We start from the raw sequence: 18,595 nt of genomic DNA on the forward strand, positions 1-18,595 counted from the left end.
TCAGCGTCATTGTTGCTTCCATCTTCTTCATCATCATTGTCATCATCAACATCACCTGCCACCTTCCTTTAAATCGCAAACGGCCCCCCAACCCGACCTTTGTTTGTTTCACGTCTTCCAGATGATCCGGCTAAACAGGAAGTTATGGTTTCTTTATGTTATGATGTCGTTGTTACTGCAGTTACCTACCTGGTTACTTTGGTAACGGAGCCGCTGGAGCTTTAACCACTTGTGCAATACAGATCAGGGGGAGGAGCCAAGAGGACTGAAGGAACTGATTTAATTTATTTTTGTTTAAAAGAAGAAAAAAAAGTTTTGGTTTTTTTTGTCTTATTTTTAACTGACAATAATATATAAGGGTGTAAATATATATTTCACTTGTCACATATGATGAGTTTTGTTTAATATTGTGTTAATTAATGAATCAATCAATCAATGTGTTTCTTTTCTATCAGCTTTACCACTTTCAGCAATTTATTATATATTAATATATATATGAATCAATTTTATCTTCTATTCCAAGCAATAGTCACTTAACAGGAGGGTTCATAGGAACAGGTATGCAATTAATGTTTGTGCCAGTGTTCTGTTTGGGGGAGTCTTTACAAGTTCCAGCATTTCTCCTTCTCACTATCCCTCTGTCTACCCCCCCCCCCCCCCCCCCGCCCCCCTCCCGCCTCTCTCTGCACCCTTCCTTTCTGTGCTTGGCGTAGGCTTCTAGATGACATTAACCTAGAGAGTCCAGTTGAAGAGAAACTGACTGTAATTACTAAAACAAGGCAGCTTATGCATATGGTGACCCTGAAGCCCTGAGGCTGATATTGGACTCAGACAGAGGCCTACAGAATCTGGTCTGCCACATACTGTAGGCCAGCCAGCAATCCATGGATTCCCAACATAGAGAGGCATTGGGATTGGGTCCTGGATTTTTTATAAACGCAGATTAAGAACGATGAAATGTGTATCCTAGATTATCATGTAATCTACTGTAAAATGGCAACTCGTTACAGCTGAGAAGTTAACCAGTTAGTCAAGTAACCTACATCATTCTGTAATAAATATGTCAGTATTATTATTATTATTCGTAAGGGGTATTTTCTGAAACCTTCTTAACAATTGTATATTGTAAATTAACAGATTATAATTCTAACCTAAAACATTTTATTGGAACAAAAACAAGGAAAAAAGAAAAAAAAGTAGTTCAGCCTCTAAATGTTTCATGTTTGCTGTGCTTTTTTCTGAAAAAACAAAAACACAAAAAAACGAAATTATGATCCTCTTGTTTTTACTTCAGTTTTTTCTCTCTCCCTTCTGTTCTTTCTTTATATTTGTTTCCCCTCTCGTTCTGTTGCTTTTCAACGGCATCGTGTGTGTACTTCTTGTGGTGGTTCCAGTTCTCGTGCCGTGCGCTTTTATAGACACAGGGTAGCCGTAGCAACCATCAGGGTAGCCGTAGCGACCATACTGGATGTACAGTAAGCATCCTCAGGAGACGAGAGAGGAGGCGTGTCCTAACACAACCCACCTTACAGGTGACGAGATTCTTCCTGGTTCCGCTGGACCGACAGATCCAACAACAAAACAACAATAACAACCATAATAATAATAATGATCTATACTGACGTTTAAGTAATTTACACGTATCTTAAGCAAGAAACAATTTACATATATAAAAGGGATCATTTGTGTAACTCTCTTGTAGAATAATGTACATCTTAGGTTTAAACTACTAAATAAAAATGACATTTGAGTATTTCATGATGATAGCTGACTTTTTTAATAACTTGCTGTATATACTGCGTATCATACAGGCCAGCCGTGCTACATGAGCTTTGTCTCTTTGAAATTGCAAAGGGAAAAAGAATAATATTAAATATAAATAATTACTTATTGTTTTGGAGTTAAACTCATTTCCAAAACAACTGCTTTACAGACTTTTTTGTGCTTACGTTTAAAAAAAGTAAAAAAGAAAAAAAAAACTGACACTAAGTGTTTCATTATTTCTAATGGCTAAAGGGGAGTGTTTATATTTCATTTCTCTTCCGTCTTCATTGAATGGAAACCATAGTACTGTATTTATCATCAGCCTGGACAGAGAGGGCGCTCCTCGCATTGCCATGGTTACACTTCCTGTACATGTAAACCAAGAATATCTTCTAGTGAAATGATCAGTTACTGAAAAGCTCTTGCTGTCTGAGACGATGTTGGCACTTTTGTCACTAACATTTCAAGGTGCTTTTTTCTTATTCCTGTTCATTTCTATGTTATTGTTTATGTTTGTTTAGTTTTGTCTGACTGTTGTCAGATATTAAACCAATATGATATACTGGCCAACTCAAAGGGGAGTAAGGACAGTGCAACATACTGCAGTAGTAGATTTAAGATGTGAGGAATTGAATTTGGTAAATTTCAATTATAATCTTAGCAAAATCCCATTTGGAAACACTGTAGTTATTTGGTTGGGAAATATTATTGAAAGAATCAATATTGACAATACTGGAACACATTCTCAGCAAACATCAAAGACAACAAATATAAAGTGACAATGCATATCTTTCACAAAAACAACTGAAAAAGAAATTCTGAAAATTACCACAATTTTCTCCTCTGAAATTCTAGATCAATTTAAATCACACTGTGGTTTTGTTATGAGTCTTTCAACACCTTGCTTGAGATCAACTGACTAGTATTTTAGCCATAATAGCAAATAATGAAGTTTTTCCTGGCATAATTTTGTCAAAAGCAATACGACTGTGCAAGACACGTGAGAGTTGCACTAATTTGTGTTTAAGTTAGATCAAAATGCTGTATCTACTGGACTCTTTTGCAGAACTTCAAAACATAGGATATTAATGAAACAAAAATGTACAAACAACTGCTATTTTCTATTGTGAGAAACCGAATGGGGAAAATATGAGGGTTAATTAGTGTATTTATGCAGAAGTATATCTGCCTCCTGTGCTCTGGGGTATCCTGGCAGTTTGACTTTTGACAAACATGCAGAAGTGATGAAGGAAACGAGAAAGAGACGAGAACATGATTTTTGAGATGGGGGAAGAAACATATACGAATTTAAATTATGAAAAATAAATAAAAAATGCTAATCTCCAGTGCAGAATTTGCCAAGGTACCCTGTAGTAAGAAACACGCCTGTAGTTTTAAACGTGCTCCACATCAGTACAACGATTACCTGTATATTTTTGTGACGTGTATCATACGATGTGCTCCAACGATATGTCCATTTGTGTAAATGTGTTTATTTTACATTGTATATATTGTTCAATGCAAAAAGAGAGCCCTATGATTCTGTAACTACGATCAGTTGAGATGTGTTTCTCCAGTTACGCCTGTCAGGGTTACGGTAGAGCAATATTAAACCATGCTTCCAGTTTTGACCTCTCTCTTTCTACTGTGTGCTTTTTTGGCATCACACACACACACATACACATGCACAAACACTTCTACATACTCAGAAACACAGACACTGGCTATTAATCCCTCTCTCTTTCTTTTGTATTTCTATATTCCCTCTCTTTCTCTTGTATTTCTATATTCTCTCTCTTTCTCTTGTATTTCTATATTCCCTCTCTTTCTTCATTTCTAAATTCTTATTTTCCCTCTCCCTTGCCCTTACGTCTCCCCTCTCTCCCTTCCTTTCTTTCTCCCTCTTAGCTCCCTCCCTCTTCCCTCCCTCTCTCTTTACAAGACTTGGTGGTCCTCCGCTCCTGCTGATAGCCAGTAGTAATGTGTGCAGATATTTAATGTTCTGGAGAAGAACCGTTAAAGCCTCTCAAACAGGAAGTCCTGACCTGCAGGCAAATATTTTTCAACCAGATGACATCAGACGACATTAGTCAACGGAGCCCAATGGAGGAAAGAGATTTTTTTTCTCTTTCACTGTTTTTTTTTCTCCCCATTATTTTTTGCAGCCGCCGCCTCTGCTACAGCAGACATACGTTTTATTCTCCTGGCTTCAGAGTTCATTTATTTTATTTTATCTTTATTCCACTGATTCATTACTATGATACAATAAAAGCCAGTTGAGCATTTGAGCAGCTGAGAACAGTTATCGTTAACCTTGTGGAACACTCAGAGAGCTCCTCAGCATTCCTAATGACTGCTTTAACTCCTTACCTTCTCCTCTACCCACACACACACACACCCCTCTTCTCTCCTCTCTCCCCCTTTCTCTCTTCCTCGCAATTTCTCTCCCTCCCTTACTCTCTCATTCTTTTGCTCTTTCTTTTTTCTCTCTCTTTTCTCTCTCTTCCTCCCGTCTCCTCTTTCCCCTCTCTCTCCCTTTGCCCTACACTGAGAAATATGGTTCAAGCCAAGACCCACAGGAGAAGGGAAGAGAGAGATGGAAGGAAGGGAAAACAAAGTAAAGAGAGGATGAGAGAGAAGAGTGCCCATGGAGTGAGGTATGGTACATGTCAACCTACCCTCAACTATCTGTATAAATAAATGAAGCTGATCATATTAGTCTTTTACATGCAGTATCTTGCATTCCAAACCAAGCCACAAACCTCATAGAGATGGTCAGTATAGAATGATTCCAGTCTCCTTTAGTGGTGATGTGATTTCGGAGGGCTCCTCATTCAATCTGAGAGTGTGTGGATGGGATTTCTGCTCCCAGCACGTCCAATAGGGTCAGACTCCCTGGGCGCCATATATGTTTTGGGCGTTGTGACCTGTGAAGTGCTAATGTGCGCGGCTTCGCACTGAGGGCGTTTTGTCACTGGGTTTGGGCCGTCTCTATTCCCCAGCATCAACACCGGACTCTCCCCTGGGCCTCACAGACCCGGCCACACACACACATACACACACACACACATACACACAGGCATCCAAAAACACACACAGTGGTAATGGCCTTTCACAGCCACCCCCAATCCCTTGGCACACAAACACACGCACATGCTTACACACACTTGCACAAATGCAGACACGCCTCACGCGTGCAGACACACACACACACACGCATGCATACACACGCAAATACTTGGAAGGGAAAAATGAAATTCTAGACTTGTAGGGATGTAGCTGGTACTTCTTGATTGTGCAGCATATTTTGAGAGTATGTCTTCCATCTCTTACAGCCTCACTCTTTCATACTTACAGCAGTCCCCCCCCCACACCACCATTATTTCCCTCCTTTCTTTATAACCCCCATCCCTCCATCCCTGCAAGTGCTTAATAGTTTGTCCTCACTCAGGGAAGAGCCTTCTGCAGATCAGAGATGCTCTTAACTCTGAGATGTTAACTAGTAGATCACTCAGAGCTAATTAATGGTCTTTGGCCTCAAAGCCTACTCCATCTATCTCACCATATAGCTCTCTCACTCCCGCCTTCCTCCATCCCTGTATCCCTCTCCCATATACCCCTTAGACTCCTTCCCTCCATCCCTCCATCAAACCTTCCCTCCACATCGCTCCTATACACCCCTATTACTCCATCGCTTCCTCCCTCCCTCAATCCCTTCATCCCAGGTAGGTGTAAAGTGGACAGCACGTCAGGGCTGAGTTAGTGAGCGTAAGAGGGTCACCCGCTAGCGTTTATTTGCACTTAAATGTTTTACTCTCAGTCCGATGATGGTCCATTCATTTAGCTAGTGCTCTTTTATAAATAGTTTGGTGTGTCATTCTCTGGTGAATTAGTGGCACTTTAACAGCCATAGAACCTCATAGCTGCTGCTGCTATGAAAGGTCCCAATGTCTGTCTCTCTCTATCTCTTATGCTCCTCTCTTTTCCTCTAACCCTGTGTTGTTCTTTCTTACTTTTGAATTTTTTTCTTTGCTTGATTTTCTTTCTTTCTGTCAAAACAACAGGTCTCTTCTGTTTAAGCATCTGAGAATTGTGACATCACTTGTTACTTTATTATCATATGTAGGCTACTTCGCTAATTATTATGGGACTAGGCTGTTAGGGACTTATTTACAAATCTCATTCTCTACTCATAATACATATGTGTGTGTGTGTGTTTGTGTGAGAGGAGGAAAGCAAGCAGAAAGGCAGACAAACACACACATGAACACATGCAGACAGACAGGCACACACATGCACATAAACACACAGAACCAGACAGGCAGAAACACACACACACACACACACACACACACACACACTCAGGCATGCCGAGACATACAGAAGTCTTAAGAGATGAATGGCAGCCGAATTAAAACCTGTTTAATTCAGTTCAACACTATCAAGCAACAGTACCGGCATATATAACATTTCATATCTTCATATCATTTAGTTAGCATGAATTTAAAAAAAGAAACCATCAATTTATTCCCCTCTTTTTAATCAGCATCTCGCAAATGATGGTCATACATATTCATGCCATCCTAAGAAGACAGGAAGGATGGGTTACATTAAGCCTACATTACAATATTAGTGTAAAGGAACCGCATATATGCAAACACAATTTAGTTGCATATGAGTCAGATAGTCCCATGTAATTTAATTTAGCAAATGAGTCAATGTTAATGTGCTGATTCAAGGATTTCAGTCCGAGAATGAAAAAAAAGAAAAGCATAGATATTTTATGTGGAATAAATTGAGAATACACTGTCTATGGGAGCAATTATACTTCATATTAATTGATGTCCTTACTTTGTGGTTCATTTTACAGAAAAGGAATGGGAAAACTTAAAAAATAAAGTACATTTGAGAAAATATAAATGAGTAGAAGGAGGGAGGATGGAGGTGTGGTGGTTCTAGGGATGAGGGATGGAATAGCAACATGTTGGTTGTGGGTGGAGGCCTCCTTCTTTTCCTCCCTCTCTCTCTTCTCTCCATCACCTTGTATTCCCCCTCCCACCTTGTCCTCACCCGCCACCCTACTGACAGTCTCCTCTCTTGCTCGTTTCCCCCTCCTTCTTCCTTATCTTTCTCTCTCTGTTTCCGTCCTTTCTTCTGTCTGTCTCTCGCTAAACCCCCCTTCCTCTTTATATCCTTCCCTCGTTCTCTATCTTTCTTCCTCTATGGCTTCCCCTTCCTCCAAGTCAACCCTGGTTTCCATATTATTCCTTCTCTCTGTCTAATGCCCCCCTTCCCCGTCCCCCCTTTTCCCTGCTCCCCCACCCCCGGGCTGAGCCCCTAGCCGCCTCCTGCTCCACTCTGCACGGTATTGATTATTAGCCAAGTGCAGTAATCTTCTTAAGGTCATTAAGAGCACTTAATTAAAACGTAGTTAGACTGTCTTTGTTCACCAAAGCAATTGCAGCTGTTCAAACACGATTAGCTGATAACAAACTTGTCTGGAAAATATAAGGGGCATTTTTGATGTGTTTACATAATTTGAATGCATAGGCTTTGCAGTGTCAATACCGCTATTCCATGTTGCAGTGTGAGAAGGCGATGTATTTTCTCCGTGTATTAGCTACCGCGGGCTACTGCCCCGAGGAACGTTAGAGAATGATCACGGCCTGAGCGGATTTCGTTTCCATTAGTGACTGTTTAAAAGCAACAAAATATTAAATAACCACTATTTATGTTCGTTTAGGGAAGACATGCAAATCGCAATGTCCTTTACAGTAGGCCTAATTAGCTTACCACTTCCATTGATTCATTCAGCATCTATAGCTACTTTATTCTTTCTATCCTTCCAGGCCTGTAGGCTAGTCTAGGATTATATGCGTTCTACGTTGTCGATATAGGCTATGTCTGTCGTTCATTCGGTTTTACTCTTCATTTTCGGAATGCAATTATTTTATATCATAGTCTACACAACTTAGTCTTTCTTTGAGTCTGTTATTCTACTCTGTCGGATCTATGGAGAGGTTGTCACACCTCACCACCACATCAAATCAAAAACCCACACGCTATCTAATCTATAATCACTAAATACCTAAACCTCAGATGTTTTGGGGTTTATTTACTTGCTATTTTTTAAGCCTGAATGTATTTCTCATAAATAATCCACAGAGCCTATGTCTCCTTGAGGAACAGGCGATCCACACCTGAGTGGAATGCAGGACACTGTCCAGCCCAGGGTTGCCTAGCGACCCGGGGAAGCGTTCCTGCTTGAGCCATGAGAGCCACTTGTTGGCCAGGCGCACTCGCGAAGGGGGGGTAATCGAATCCTCGTCATCTCTGCGAGCCACGGAGGGGGGTAATTATACAGATACACATATGCCGTGTGTATTTGGGGCTGTTGTTACAGGTATCAAACAGGGATGTTGGAGTAGTATGTTACTGTCTGAGAACATACCATTTTCGTTTAATATTGACTTCTGCGCTTTCAAGTTCATCGCCGTTACTTTGTTCCGTGTGTCTCGAGCGCTGGCCAGATGGCTGAGCGCTGTAATCTACTTTGCGCAAGGGCAGTGTCTGCGAACACGCTGAGGTAAGAGGGGATACACCGCGTTGAATGATAATACATGTTATTCGACACACGCTATGAAGTACTTCATAGTATCAAATATGTGTTAATTGTAAACATATCCTCTTGTACAGCAAAACATGAGTGGCTTAGAGCGTGTGTATTAAGATGCGGCCAAAATATTTAGACAGGCAACGTGTTGAATGTTGATGTTCTCAGTCGGCAGGCGGGAGAGAGCAGGTTGCACAGGGGTGAACCGGTCTACTTCTATTACTTCTCCAGCGATGATGATGTGGTGACATTTACATATTTAGTGTTACCTAATATTGAATCGGTTATCCACAGACTGACGCAGGTCCAGCTGACCGTATTGAAACTGTGTGTTTTTCGGAAGGAAAGGCCTAGTTTGTAACACTGTGGATTGCAGTACCCTATGGAAGCGATGCTTTGCGTAAGCCTCAATTCCCCCACAAAACGCCTGGCGAAATTATTTCAGACCAACCTGTCAATCTTACGGATACCACAGCAAAATGGGACATGTTTTGGTTCAATTCTAAATCGAGCAGGAAAGAAATGTACCTCATCACCTAAGCTTAGCTTCCATCAGAGCTAACATGATAGCCTTGGGCACAGAATAGCCTGCATGGCATTTACACCTGCCATTTATTTGGTGTCTGACTCGTTCTCTCTCTCTTTTCCTCTCTTTTCCTCTCCACTCCACTCCACTCCACTCTCTCTCTCTCTCTCTCTCTCTCTCTCTCTCTCTCTCTCTCTCTCTCTCTCTCTCTCTCTCTCCTCTCTCTCTCCTCTCTCTCTCTCTCTCTCTCTTTCTCTCTCTCTCTCTCTCTCTCTCTCTCTCGTCTCTCTCTCCTCTCTCTCTCTCTCTCTCTCTCTCTCTCTCTTTCTTCTCTTTCTCTATTCATCCTCTCTTTTGGTCTCTCTCTCTTGCTCACTTGTCTCTGCTATCCTCCTTCTTTCTATTAATTTCTCTCTCTATCTCTCTATATCTTCACACTACCCATCCTACCTCTTATTCTCTACAGGTCTGTCCTGGGCTGAATCCTAGCTATCATGTGCAGGCTTTGGCCTTCCCTGCATGTGTGTGTTTGACCATCGTGCCCTGTGTGTGTGTGTCCGTCACACCCTGCGTGTGTGTGACCGCTGGACTGCTAAGCTGCGCTGCCTTACCCAAGGCACTGGCCTGTGAAATGCCACCTCCCAAACCATGACCATCATCACTTATTCAGCGAGCCCGCTTCCAGAAGCTTCTGGGTCATCTTGGCCGAGCTGGGCCTGGACGGAGAGAGGGGGAGTCGGAGGAGGGGGGAGGGGGTGGATGGGGGCCAGGGGTCAGAGGCAGGAGAGCAGAGGAGAGACGGAACGCAGGAAAGAAACCGAGGCAGGGGGAGGCAGAGAAGAAAGAAGAGTCTGTTGGACCGGTCCGGAAGAAGAGGGGGGAGGAGAGAAGGGAGGGAGAGGAACGAGGGATGAGAAAGGAGAGGGGAGGAGGGGAGGGTGCTTCCATGGCTCTCCATCCTGGTCCTGGTTGTGGTCCTGCCCCTCGCCAGCCCCCAGGGTCACTTCCCCCGTCTGGAGAACATCGCCGTCCACAAACCCGTCTTCACCTCCCCACCTCGTGCCACCTGCGGACTGCCCGAGCCAACTGCCTACTGCCTCCCTCTCTCCACCTCCTCCGCCTCCCCCTCCTCCCCCTCTGCCTCCCCCCCAGACCCGCTACCCTGCACCCAGGCCTTATGCGTCCAGGACTGCCCTACCGCTCCACTGCCCCGCCCCCACGCACCCCTCCTCCCTGCCCCCCCCATTGGGGCCCCTGCGTGGAGGGGGGACGGGCGGGCCCCACGCCCCCGGGGCGGCAGAGGAGGAGGAAGGATCTGGGAGTGTGATATTCAGGGACCTCCAGGGAGGCTGCGTGGCCTTGCCCCCCTCCTCAGAGTCTGGGGCCGCTGGGGCAACTCACCCTGACCGTCTGGATCAAACCAGAAGCTGCTGGAGAGATGTGAGTCATCAACTCCTTTCCTCTTCTTCTTCTCCTTCTTCTCTGTAATCTGTAATCTCTAATACAATAACCACTTTAGTCTATAATATGATTGCAGTATTATATCATATGACTGTATGTTAGATAAGTGTTTTAATAACGATCACCCAGTCAACTGCATTTTGTGTGCTGCTTCACATGAATATCTTTGCCGAGGGCGTTGAAACATTGACGAACAATGACTATTATCTGATAAGGACCTTTGCATTATCCATAGCTGTAATCCAGCATGACTGACAGGTCGACATGGCCCTAGAACATGGTGGACCAGCGTAATCTTAGACACCATATGATTCAGCCAAGTGAGAGTGCTGAAACCGGAGTGTGCATGTGTGTTATGTGTGTGTTGGTTACCACAACACCTATCAGGTGTCTTCTTCAGGCCTCGCACTGTCTCAATCACGCTAACTGCTAGCTGCCAGCTATCGGATAGATTGAAAAGCAAAGACAGGAGACAGGTATGGTTCTCCTCACAGTCCAAATTCAGACGTGAATAATGGGAATAAAGAGCAGCGGCAATGGTGTACAGTTTTTACAAAGTTTGTTTAGTAGGGTGTTTAGAAGTAGGTTTTTACTCAGGACCTGTTCCTGGGGAGCTACAACGACTGTAGTCCCACACTCCAGCTGTGTTATATAGAGAATGAGATATGTGTTTTGTGTTCCTAAACCACAACCACACAGGTGTGTGAGAGGACAGAGAGCTTGCCTGCTGACCCTGCTTGACCCTGAGTGTAGGAGGAAGTGAAGAGATGATTGTGTTGTGTTTCACTAAATCCCTTTATCTTACCTCGCACTGTGTTTTGTTTTGTTTACATCTGCTGGTCTTTGTTGCGACCAATTTTAGCCGCCGTCATCAAAGAGGCTAGATAAAAGGCCTCACTCCTCTCCTCTCTGCCCGTCTCTCCTCACCTCTCTTCCTCTCTCCTCTCCTCTCCTCTCTGCCCGTCTCTCCTCACCTCTCTTCCTCTCTCCTCTCCTCTCCTCTCTGCCCGTCTCTCCTCACCTCTCTTCCTCTTTCCTCACCTCTCTCTTCCTCTCTCCTTACCTCTCTTCCTCTTTCCTCACCTCTCTCTTCTCTCTCCTTACCTCTCTTCCTCTCCTCACCTCTCTCTTCCTCTCTCCTTACCCCTCTTCCTGTCTCCCTCTACCTCTCTTACACTCAAAACAAACCTCTCTCTCTTTCTCTCTTCCTCTCCTCTTTGTCTCTCTCTCTGAACCCCTCTCCCTCTCTCACACACACACACACTTTCTAACTCTCACACAGTCTTTCACACTAGCCTGATGATCATACACTGGAAATATTTCGGTAGAGTGATTAAGAGAGCTATGTTTGGTCTGCTGGACTGTGATAGGTTAGTTATATGTCTGAATTCCCTACACTAAGGGGACTGGTGTACTAGCATCCTTTCTCTTCTCTAGTGATGTCAGGAATCTGTGTGTGTTTGCGTGTTTCTGTGTGTGCTGTCTAAAAGCCTGGGCCCTTGAGATTGCTGTTCATACAATTTAATAACATTCTGGGGGAATTTGATAGATTTGTTGACCCCCCTCCTCTCACCCACCTACAAGATACTCACTCTGTGTGGATGTGTGTGTGTGTGTGTGTGCACGCATGTGTGTTGACAGCGTCAGCAGCTGTGGCTGGTTTAGATGAGTGAGGGTAAGATTGCCTGTGTGTTTGTCCAGAGCACAGAGAGGCAGAGATTCCAGCTCAATGACCACTTTGTTCCCCTGTACCTAGGAAGTGATAGAGGAGAGGAGAGGAGATGAAAGGATGAGGGAGAAACGGGTGTCCTGGAGAGGGGGGAGTCCTGTAACCAGCTCCTTTCAGCCCCGAAACACAACAAGAGAGCAGTGACAGGGAGACTGGGAGTTAAGGGGCTGGAGGCTGGCAGACTGATGGCCTAGGGGGCTTGGGAGGCTGAAGGGTTGGGGAGGTTAGGGGGCTGTGGTCCTATAATGCTGGGGGGCTGGGGGCTGGAGGATTGGGGAGCAGGATGGCTTGAATGACAGGTGGATTGGAGGTTGGAAGACTTGGAAAGTGGTTGTCCTGGAGGCTGGGGGGCTGGGGTCCTATGAGGCTGGGGGGTGGGGGGCTGGGGGCCTATGAGGCTGGGGGGCTGGGGTCCTATGAGGCTGGGGGGGTGGGGGGCTGGGGGCCCTAGGCAGGGGTGGGGGCTCAGGGCTTGATGCTGGAAGGTCCCACTTTGAAAACCATGTAGTGTGTCTCAGTTGTTTCAGTAGGCTTCCTCAGGTTCATAGTGGAGTTATGTAACCAGTCATAACGACCCTGGGACCATTTCAATAGTGTGGAGAGGTTCTCTTGTCATGTTAGAGAGGGTTTGTTTTCATACATACTACACATGGTGAATTAACCTGAGAAAGTATCACTTAGTGTTTTAGTTAGGGGGCGTCAGATGGCTGAGCGGTTAGGGAATCGGGCTAATAATCTGAAGGTTGCCAGTTCGATTCCCGGCCGTGTCAAATGACATTGTGTCCTTGGGCAAGGCACTTCACCCTACTTGCCTAGGGGGGAATGTCCCTGTACTTACTGTAAGTCGCTCTGGATAAGAGCGTCTGCTAAATGACTAAATGTAAATGTAGTTAAGAGTATCTTCAAATGGTGTTCAGTCAGAAGGTGTTGAGCTGAAGAGATATCTCCTGAAAGGATCCAGTTCAATGGTATGAAGGTACATGCATCTCTTAACAGGGAGATTATTATCTTCTCCTTAATGCTAGCAAGCATGCTGGCCCATGGATCTTGTTACATTAAAACATGTTCTCCCCTCAGTCCACGTAGACGATAGGAGGAGGCACACACACACACATTCTTTTCTCTCTCTTTCTTTCTCTCACTCAGACTAGACACACACACCTTTCTAATCCTCTCTTATTTTATTTTTGTCTCTGTTTCTTTTTCTTTCTCCCACTGATACTCTCTCTGTCTCTCACACGCACACACACAACACACACACACACACACACAAGTGATTTATTGGGGTGTGTTGGCCTGTGTCATAAAAACCCACAGTTTCTCATAAAATGTCATTGAGGGTGTTTAATATGACGAGGGGAGCGTGGGGGTGTGCTCCCTTAGCTCCTGTCTGCGGCACACACACACACACACACCCATGTAAAATATGGATATTACAGGCTGGATATTACACGTGTTACAGCAGGTGTAAATGTCAGGGGATGTCTCTGCTGAAGGCCTCTCTCAGGCCCGGCTCCCTCTCCTGTCCTCTCTGTGGCGACTCATACCCTCAAACACATAGACTCATACCCTCAAACACATAGACTCATACCCTCAAACACATAGACTCATACCCTCAAACACATAGACTCATACCCTCAAACACATAGACTCATACCCTCAAACACATAGACTCATACCCTCAAACACATAGACTCATACCCTCAAACACATAGACTCATACCCTGCCACTATATGTCCAGGTAGGGCAGGGTGTGTGCCCGTGCGTATGTGTGTGTGTGTACCTGTCCGCGTGTGGTGTGTGACCTGGCTGTCTGCTCCTCTCTCAGGACTGTGATCGAGAAGAGTTCCGAGGACCAGCTTGTGTTCCTCCTGACCGTTTCTGAGTCTGCGGTCAACTTGCGGTACGGTCAACCTCACAGCGGTCAGACCGACGATCAAACTAGAGGTCAACCCACGGTCCAATCAGCGGTCAATCCAGTGGCCACTCGCTGTGGGGTGAGTTTCCGCACCCGCGGCCGGGTCACAGTGGACAGATGGACACACCTGGCGCTACAGGTAAGACCTGAAACCTCTCACTCCAACCACAACCCCTACCCTGCCCCTCTTACCCAGACCCTGATCCGGACTGATTTGAACCCTTCCTAAGCTTAACTCTAACCTGAACCCTAGACAACCCTAACTGCTCTAACCCCAGGTGGGGCTTGGAATTACAGATACACATCCGTTTTGGCTTCCCTGCAAGGGTGTGGGGAATACCATATCAACTTAGTATGTCTGACAAATGTGTCCCTGTGCACTTTGGAGCTGGGCGAGGGGATGAGGGGATGAGGAGGGGGTTGTTGTTCTAGCGGCGTATTGGTGGAGATACAGATGGGGGGTTACCACATGAAGAAGGGGTTGTGATTGAGGTGCCTTAGAGGCATTCTTCTAACTGCTGCCACTCACCTCACGCACACACACACTCAGACCAATCCATGATTGAAGAGATGAAACAGAAAGCGTGAAGTGGTAAAGAAAAGACAGTCAAACAGAATACAACATTACAGTGCCGGGGGGGTGGGAGACGTCCCTAGGTGCTTGTCCCATGTGATTATGATAACGAGGGAAAGAAAAGAGGAAAGGAAAATGCAGCCTGAAGGAAGGAGGGAGGGAGGGATGGACGGAGGGAGTGAGGTGGAGAGGGGGTGAGAGTGATATGGCTCCTGGGTTTGCGTTGTGAGTGTGTGTGTACATTGGTGCGTGTGTGTGTGTGATGCCAGCAGCGGTTAGTGACAGCGGAGCTTCCCGAGTGTGTGTGACGTGTCTTATTGTTGCTAATTTGTCTGTGGGATGGATGGTCTCTGTAACAGAGATGGAGTTGGAAAGAGGGGGAGAGAAGGGGGGATGAGGGAGGAGATAAAAATGGGGGAAGAGAGAGGGGTGGAGAGAGCGAGGGGGGAAAGAGAGAAAGAAGGGGGGATGACAGAGGAGGGTAGAAAGGATGGGGTAAGAGTGATTAGGGAGAAAGGGTGAGGAGGGGATGTAGAGTGAGAAGGAGGTTAAAGATGATATTTAAAGCGATGCTTATATTTAAAGTGTTTCTTGTCCTCCATGCGGCATCTCTCCTTCACTCTCTTTCTCTCTCCTCCGTCTGTCTCTGTCACTCTTTCTCTCTATGTGTCTCTGTCTGTCTCTCTATGTGGCCCTAGGGCCTCAGTTAGATTCTAACTGTTAGATCCGGCTCTGACATCACAGCTCATCACTACTCTTGGCAGGTCACGCCAGAGAGAAAAAGAGTGAGAGGGAGAGAGAGAGGGAGGGAGGGAGAGAGAGAGGGAGACAGAAAGAGAAAGAGAGGGACAATAGAGATAAAGGAGGGAGGAGGAGAGAGAGGAGAGAGAGAGAGAGAGAGAGAGAGAGAGAGAGAGAGGAGAGAGAGAGAGAGAGAGAGAGAGAGAGAGAGAGAGAGAGAGAGGATGGTCGAAAAGTTTGAAAGGGGGTTGAAAGGGATAGAGAGAAGACATGGGGAGAGAGAGAGGTGGGGGAGAGAGAGGTGGGGAGAGAAAGAGAGGTGGGAGATAGAGGTGGGGAGAGAGAGAGAGAGGTGGGGAGAGACAGAGAAAGAGGTGGGGAAAGAGAGAGGTGGGGAGAGAGAGAGGTGGGGAGAGAGAGGTGGGGAGAGAGAGAGGAAAGAGAGAGAGAGGTAGGGAGCAAGACAAAGAGAGATAACGTGAGTAGAAGAGAAGTAGAAGTGCTTCACATCTAAATGAAATGAGAGAGACAGGAAAAGGAGGGAGGGGTGGAAGTAAAGTTTAAAGATGTAAATTCTTGTAGGGTAGCTGTTGCTGCTGTGTGCCTGGAGGACCCCAGGGGCTGTCTCTGTGAGTGCCTGTCTAAATCAGCATTACCATACGACTGTCAGCCAGCAGTCACCCCGGCCGTCACACTGAAACATGCTCACATTAATGTTTAAACGTTCAGGCTACTTCACTGCTCGGCCTGCTCCTCTGACAACTTGCTCCTCTCTACGTGGCATACTAGACTGGCTGACTGACTGGTTGGCTTACTGATGGACTGCACAGACCTTACTGTTGTAAGGCCCTCTGGCCTCTGGCATTTGGCTTTGTGTGTGTCAGTCAGATTCAGGTTTGCTGACTTTCAGCCTGGAGGTCTGTCTGTCTGTCTGTCTGTCTGATTGTCTGTCTGTCTGACTGTCTCTTTGTGTCTCCAGCTGTTGGTCTGTCTGTGGGGCTCTGACTGGTTGGGTGTTTTGGTATCAGGTGTCAGGGTCAGGCCAGGTACTGTGTGTGAGACATGAACAGTACCTGAGTCTGCTGATGTAACATGATGATATGACTAGCCTCCCTGCTCACCTGTGTCAACAACCCAGAGAGACCTACCCAGAGACAGTTACCCAGAAAGACCTATACTCATAGAGAGACCCTACTGACAGAGACACAGTAATGTATAGTACATGATGAGATATTTATGTTGAGAAATGGACAGTGATATAACAGGTGATCCAACAAGAGGTTTCTACTGCAGTATTGTTTGCTGTGTTAGCTCAATCTGGCCTTCTAGATTGTTGTTTTTTGTTTGTGTGTGTGTGGGTGTGTGTGTGTATCTTGGCATCATCTCTCTGACTGTGGCCCAGGTCCTGAGGACAGGACACCAGTTTCTCCCCCTCTCTCTCCTGCTCCCACTATACGCCTGTCTTCCTCACCCAACTTCTGTCTCTTCCTTGGGGCTTCGCCTTGTTCTTCTGCCCCAGCTCACCCGGAGTGTGGAGCTGCGGAAACCTCCAGAATCCCCACAACCTTAATGAACGTTTTCACGCACAATTAGATCTCCCCATCCCAAGACTAGACTACTCTCTCTCTCTCTCTCTCTCTCTCTCTCTCTCTCTTTCTCTCTCTCTCTCTCTCTCTCTCTCTCTCTCTCTCTCTCTCATTCCATCTCTGTCTCTATCTCACACATCTCATACATATATCTCTGTGTCTCTCCATCTCTCCCCCTCTCTCTCTCTCCCTCTCTCTCCTGAGGGGGTGTATCTTGGCCAGCATGTCCGGTCTCCCGGCCTGTAACCCTGATGTGCTCACACCTCATCACCCCATGCTGTCAGCCAGAACCCCTCCTCCCTCCCTCCCTCCCTCCCTCCCTCCCTCCCTCCCTCCCTCCCTCCCTCCCTCCCCTCCCTCCCCTCCCTCCCTCCCTCCCTCCCTCCCTCCCTCCCTCCCCTCCCTCCCTCCCTCCCTCCCTCCCTCCCTCCCCTCACTCCCTTCATCCCTGCCTTAACCCCCTTACCCTGCCTGACCGTCCCTTCATCCGCTCCTCCGCTCATTCCCTCGCCCCCCCCCCCCCCTCCATCCCTCGTTCTCCCTTTTCCTTCCATCCTAATAACCACATATCATGGTTAGTGTTTCTTCATAGTGCAGTACTGTACATGTCATTATGCCCCTCTCAGATAGTGTCTGTCAGATATACTGCTACTGTACATGGGTGCGTCTGTCTAGATTCACAGCCGGTATGTTTGGAGGTGTGTGTGCCAGCTGTTCTCTTCTGTTCTCAGAAGCCAATGATGATCTGACTTGTGTTATGTGTCAGAAACCAGTGATATTCTGAGGAGTGTCCAGGCTGGTGTCCTCTCTGCCCTTGGTCTGCTGGCTGTGGAGAGGCTCTCTAGATGCAGAGAGTGATATTTAGGGAAAACACACAGTCCATGTTAATGTCGGCTTGCTGGGGATAGAGAGAGGGAGAGACAGAGAGAGAGAGAGCAGGAGAAAGAGAGAGAGAGGGGAGGGGGGAGATAGAGAGAGTAGGGGAAAGACAGAGTAGGAGACAGAGAAAGGAAGAGAGGGAAAAATAGACACATACACTTTAGGAGACAGGGAGAGAGGGGGAAAGAGAGAGACAGAGATGGGGGGAGACAGCGACAGAGAGGGGGGGGGACGGAGACAGAGAGACATAAACAAAAAGTAAGAGACAGGAAGAGAAAGGGGGGGGGGCAGAGAGAAAGAGAGAGATAGAAAGAGGGTTTGAGAGAAAGTGGACTGTTTTGTTTGCGTGTCTGTGTGTGTGTGTCTGTCTGTGTAGGGAACTGGCATGGGGTCAAACCCTACACACACCCCTCCTCCCCAACCCTTCCCCCTCCCCTGGCTCCTCCCCCCTTGCCCCCCATGCCACCTAGCCTGACAGAGACGGATTGTCAGACAGAGTGAAGGTGAGGTGTGTCTGTGTGTGCGTAACTGTGTGTATCCGTGTGCACGTGTGTGTGTGTGAGTGTGCGTTACTGTTTGTGTATCCCTTTGTGTGTGTGTGTATGCATACCTTTGTGTGTATCCCTGTGTGTGTAACCCTGCGTGTGTGTGTGTGTGAAGGTGAGGCAAGGTCGTAACGGGCGAGGAGAGCGGGCACCTTTACGCTAGCCCTCCGTCGCCTGGCAGGGGAGGACAGAGGGCATCCTGCCTGGCATATATTACTGTAAAAAGAGAGAGGAGAGAGAGGAGAGAGAGGAGAGAAA

General features: G+C 46.4%; 1 protein-coding gene across 1 annotated transcript in view; it reads left to right on the top strand.

Moving 5' to 3' along the window:
• ush2a (Usher syndrome 2A (autosomal recessive, mild)) overlaps window positions 1-18,595 on the top strand; it is a 269,485-nt gene that overhangs the window by 145,540 nt on the left and 105,350 nt on the right. The window contains exons 12-13 of the mRNA XM_067260969.1: window positions 553-575; window positions 1,812-1,825. Coding sequence (XP_067117070.1) covers window positions 553-575; window positions 1,812-1,825 — 37 coding nt within the window. The remainder of the gene's footprint in view (window positions 1-552; window positions 576-1,811; window positions 1,826-18,595) is intronic.

The sequence above is a fragment of the Osmerus mordax genome, chromosome 22 (assembly GCF_038355195.1).
Source record: "Osmerus mordax isolate fOsmMor3 chromosome 22, fOsmMor3.pri, whole genome shotgun sequence".
Taxonomy (NCBI): domain Eukaryota; kingdom Metazoa; phylum Chordata; class Actinopteri; order Osmeriformes; family Osmeridae; genus Osmerus; species Osmerus mordax.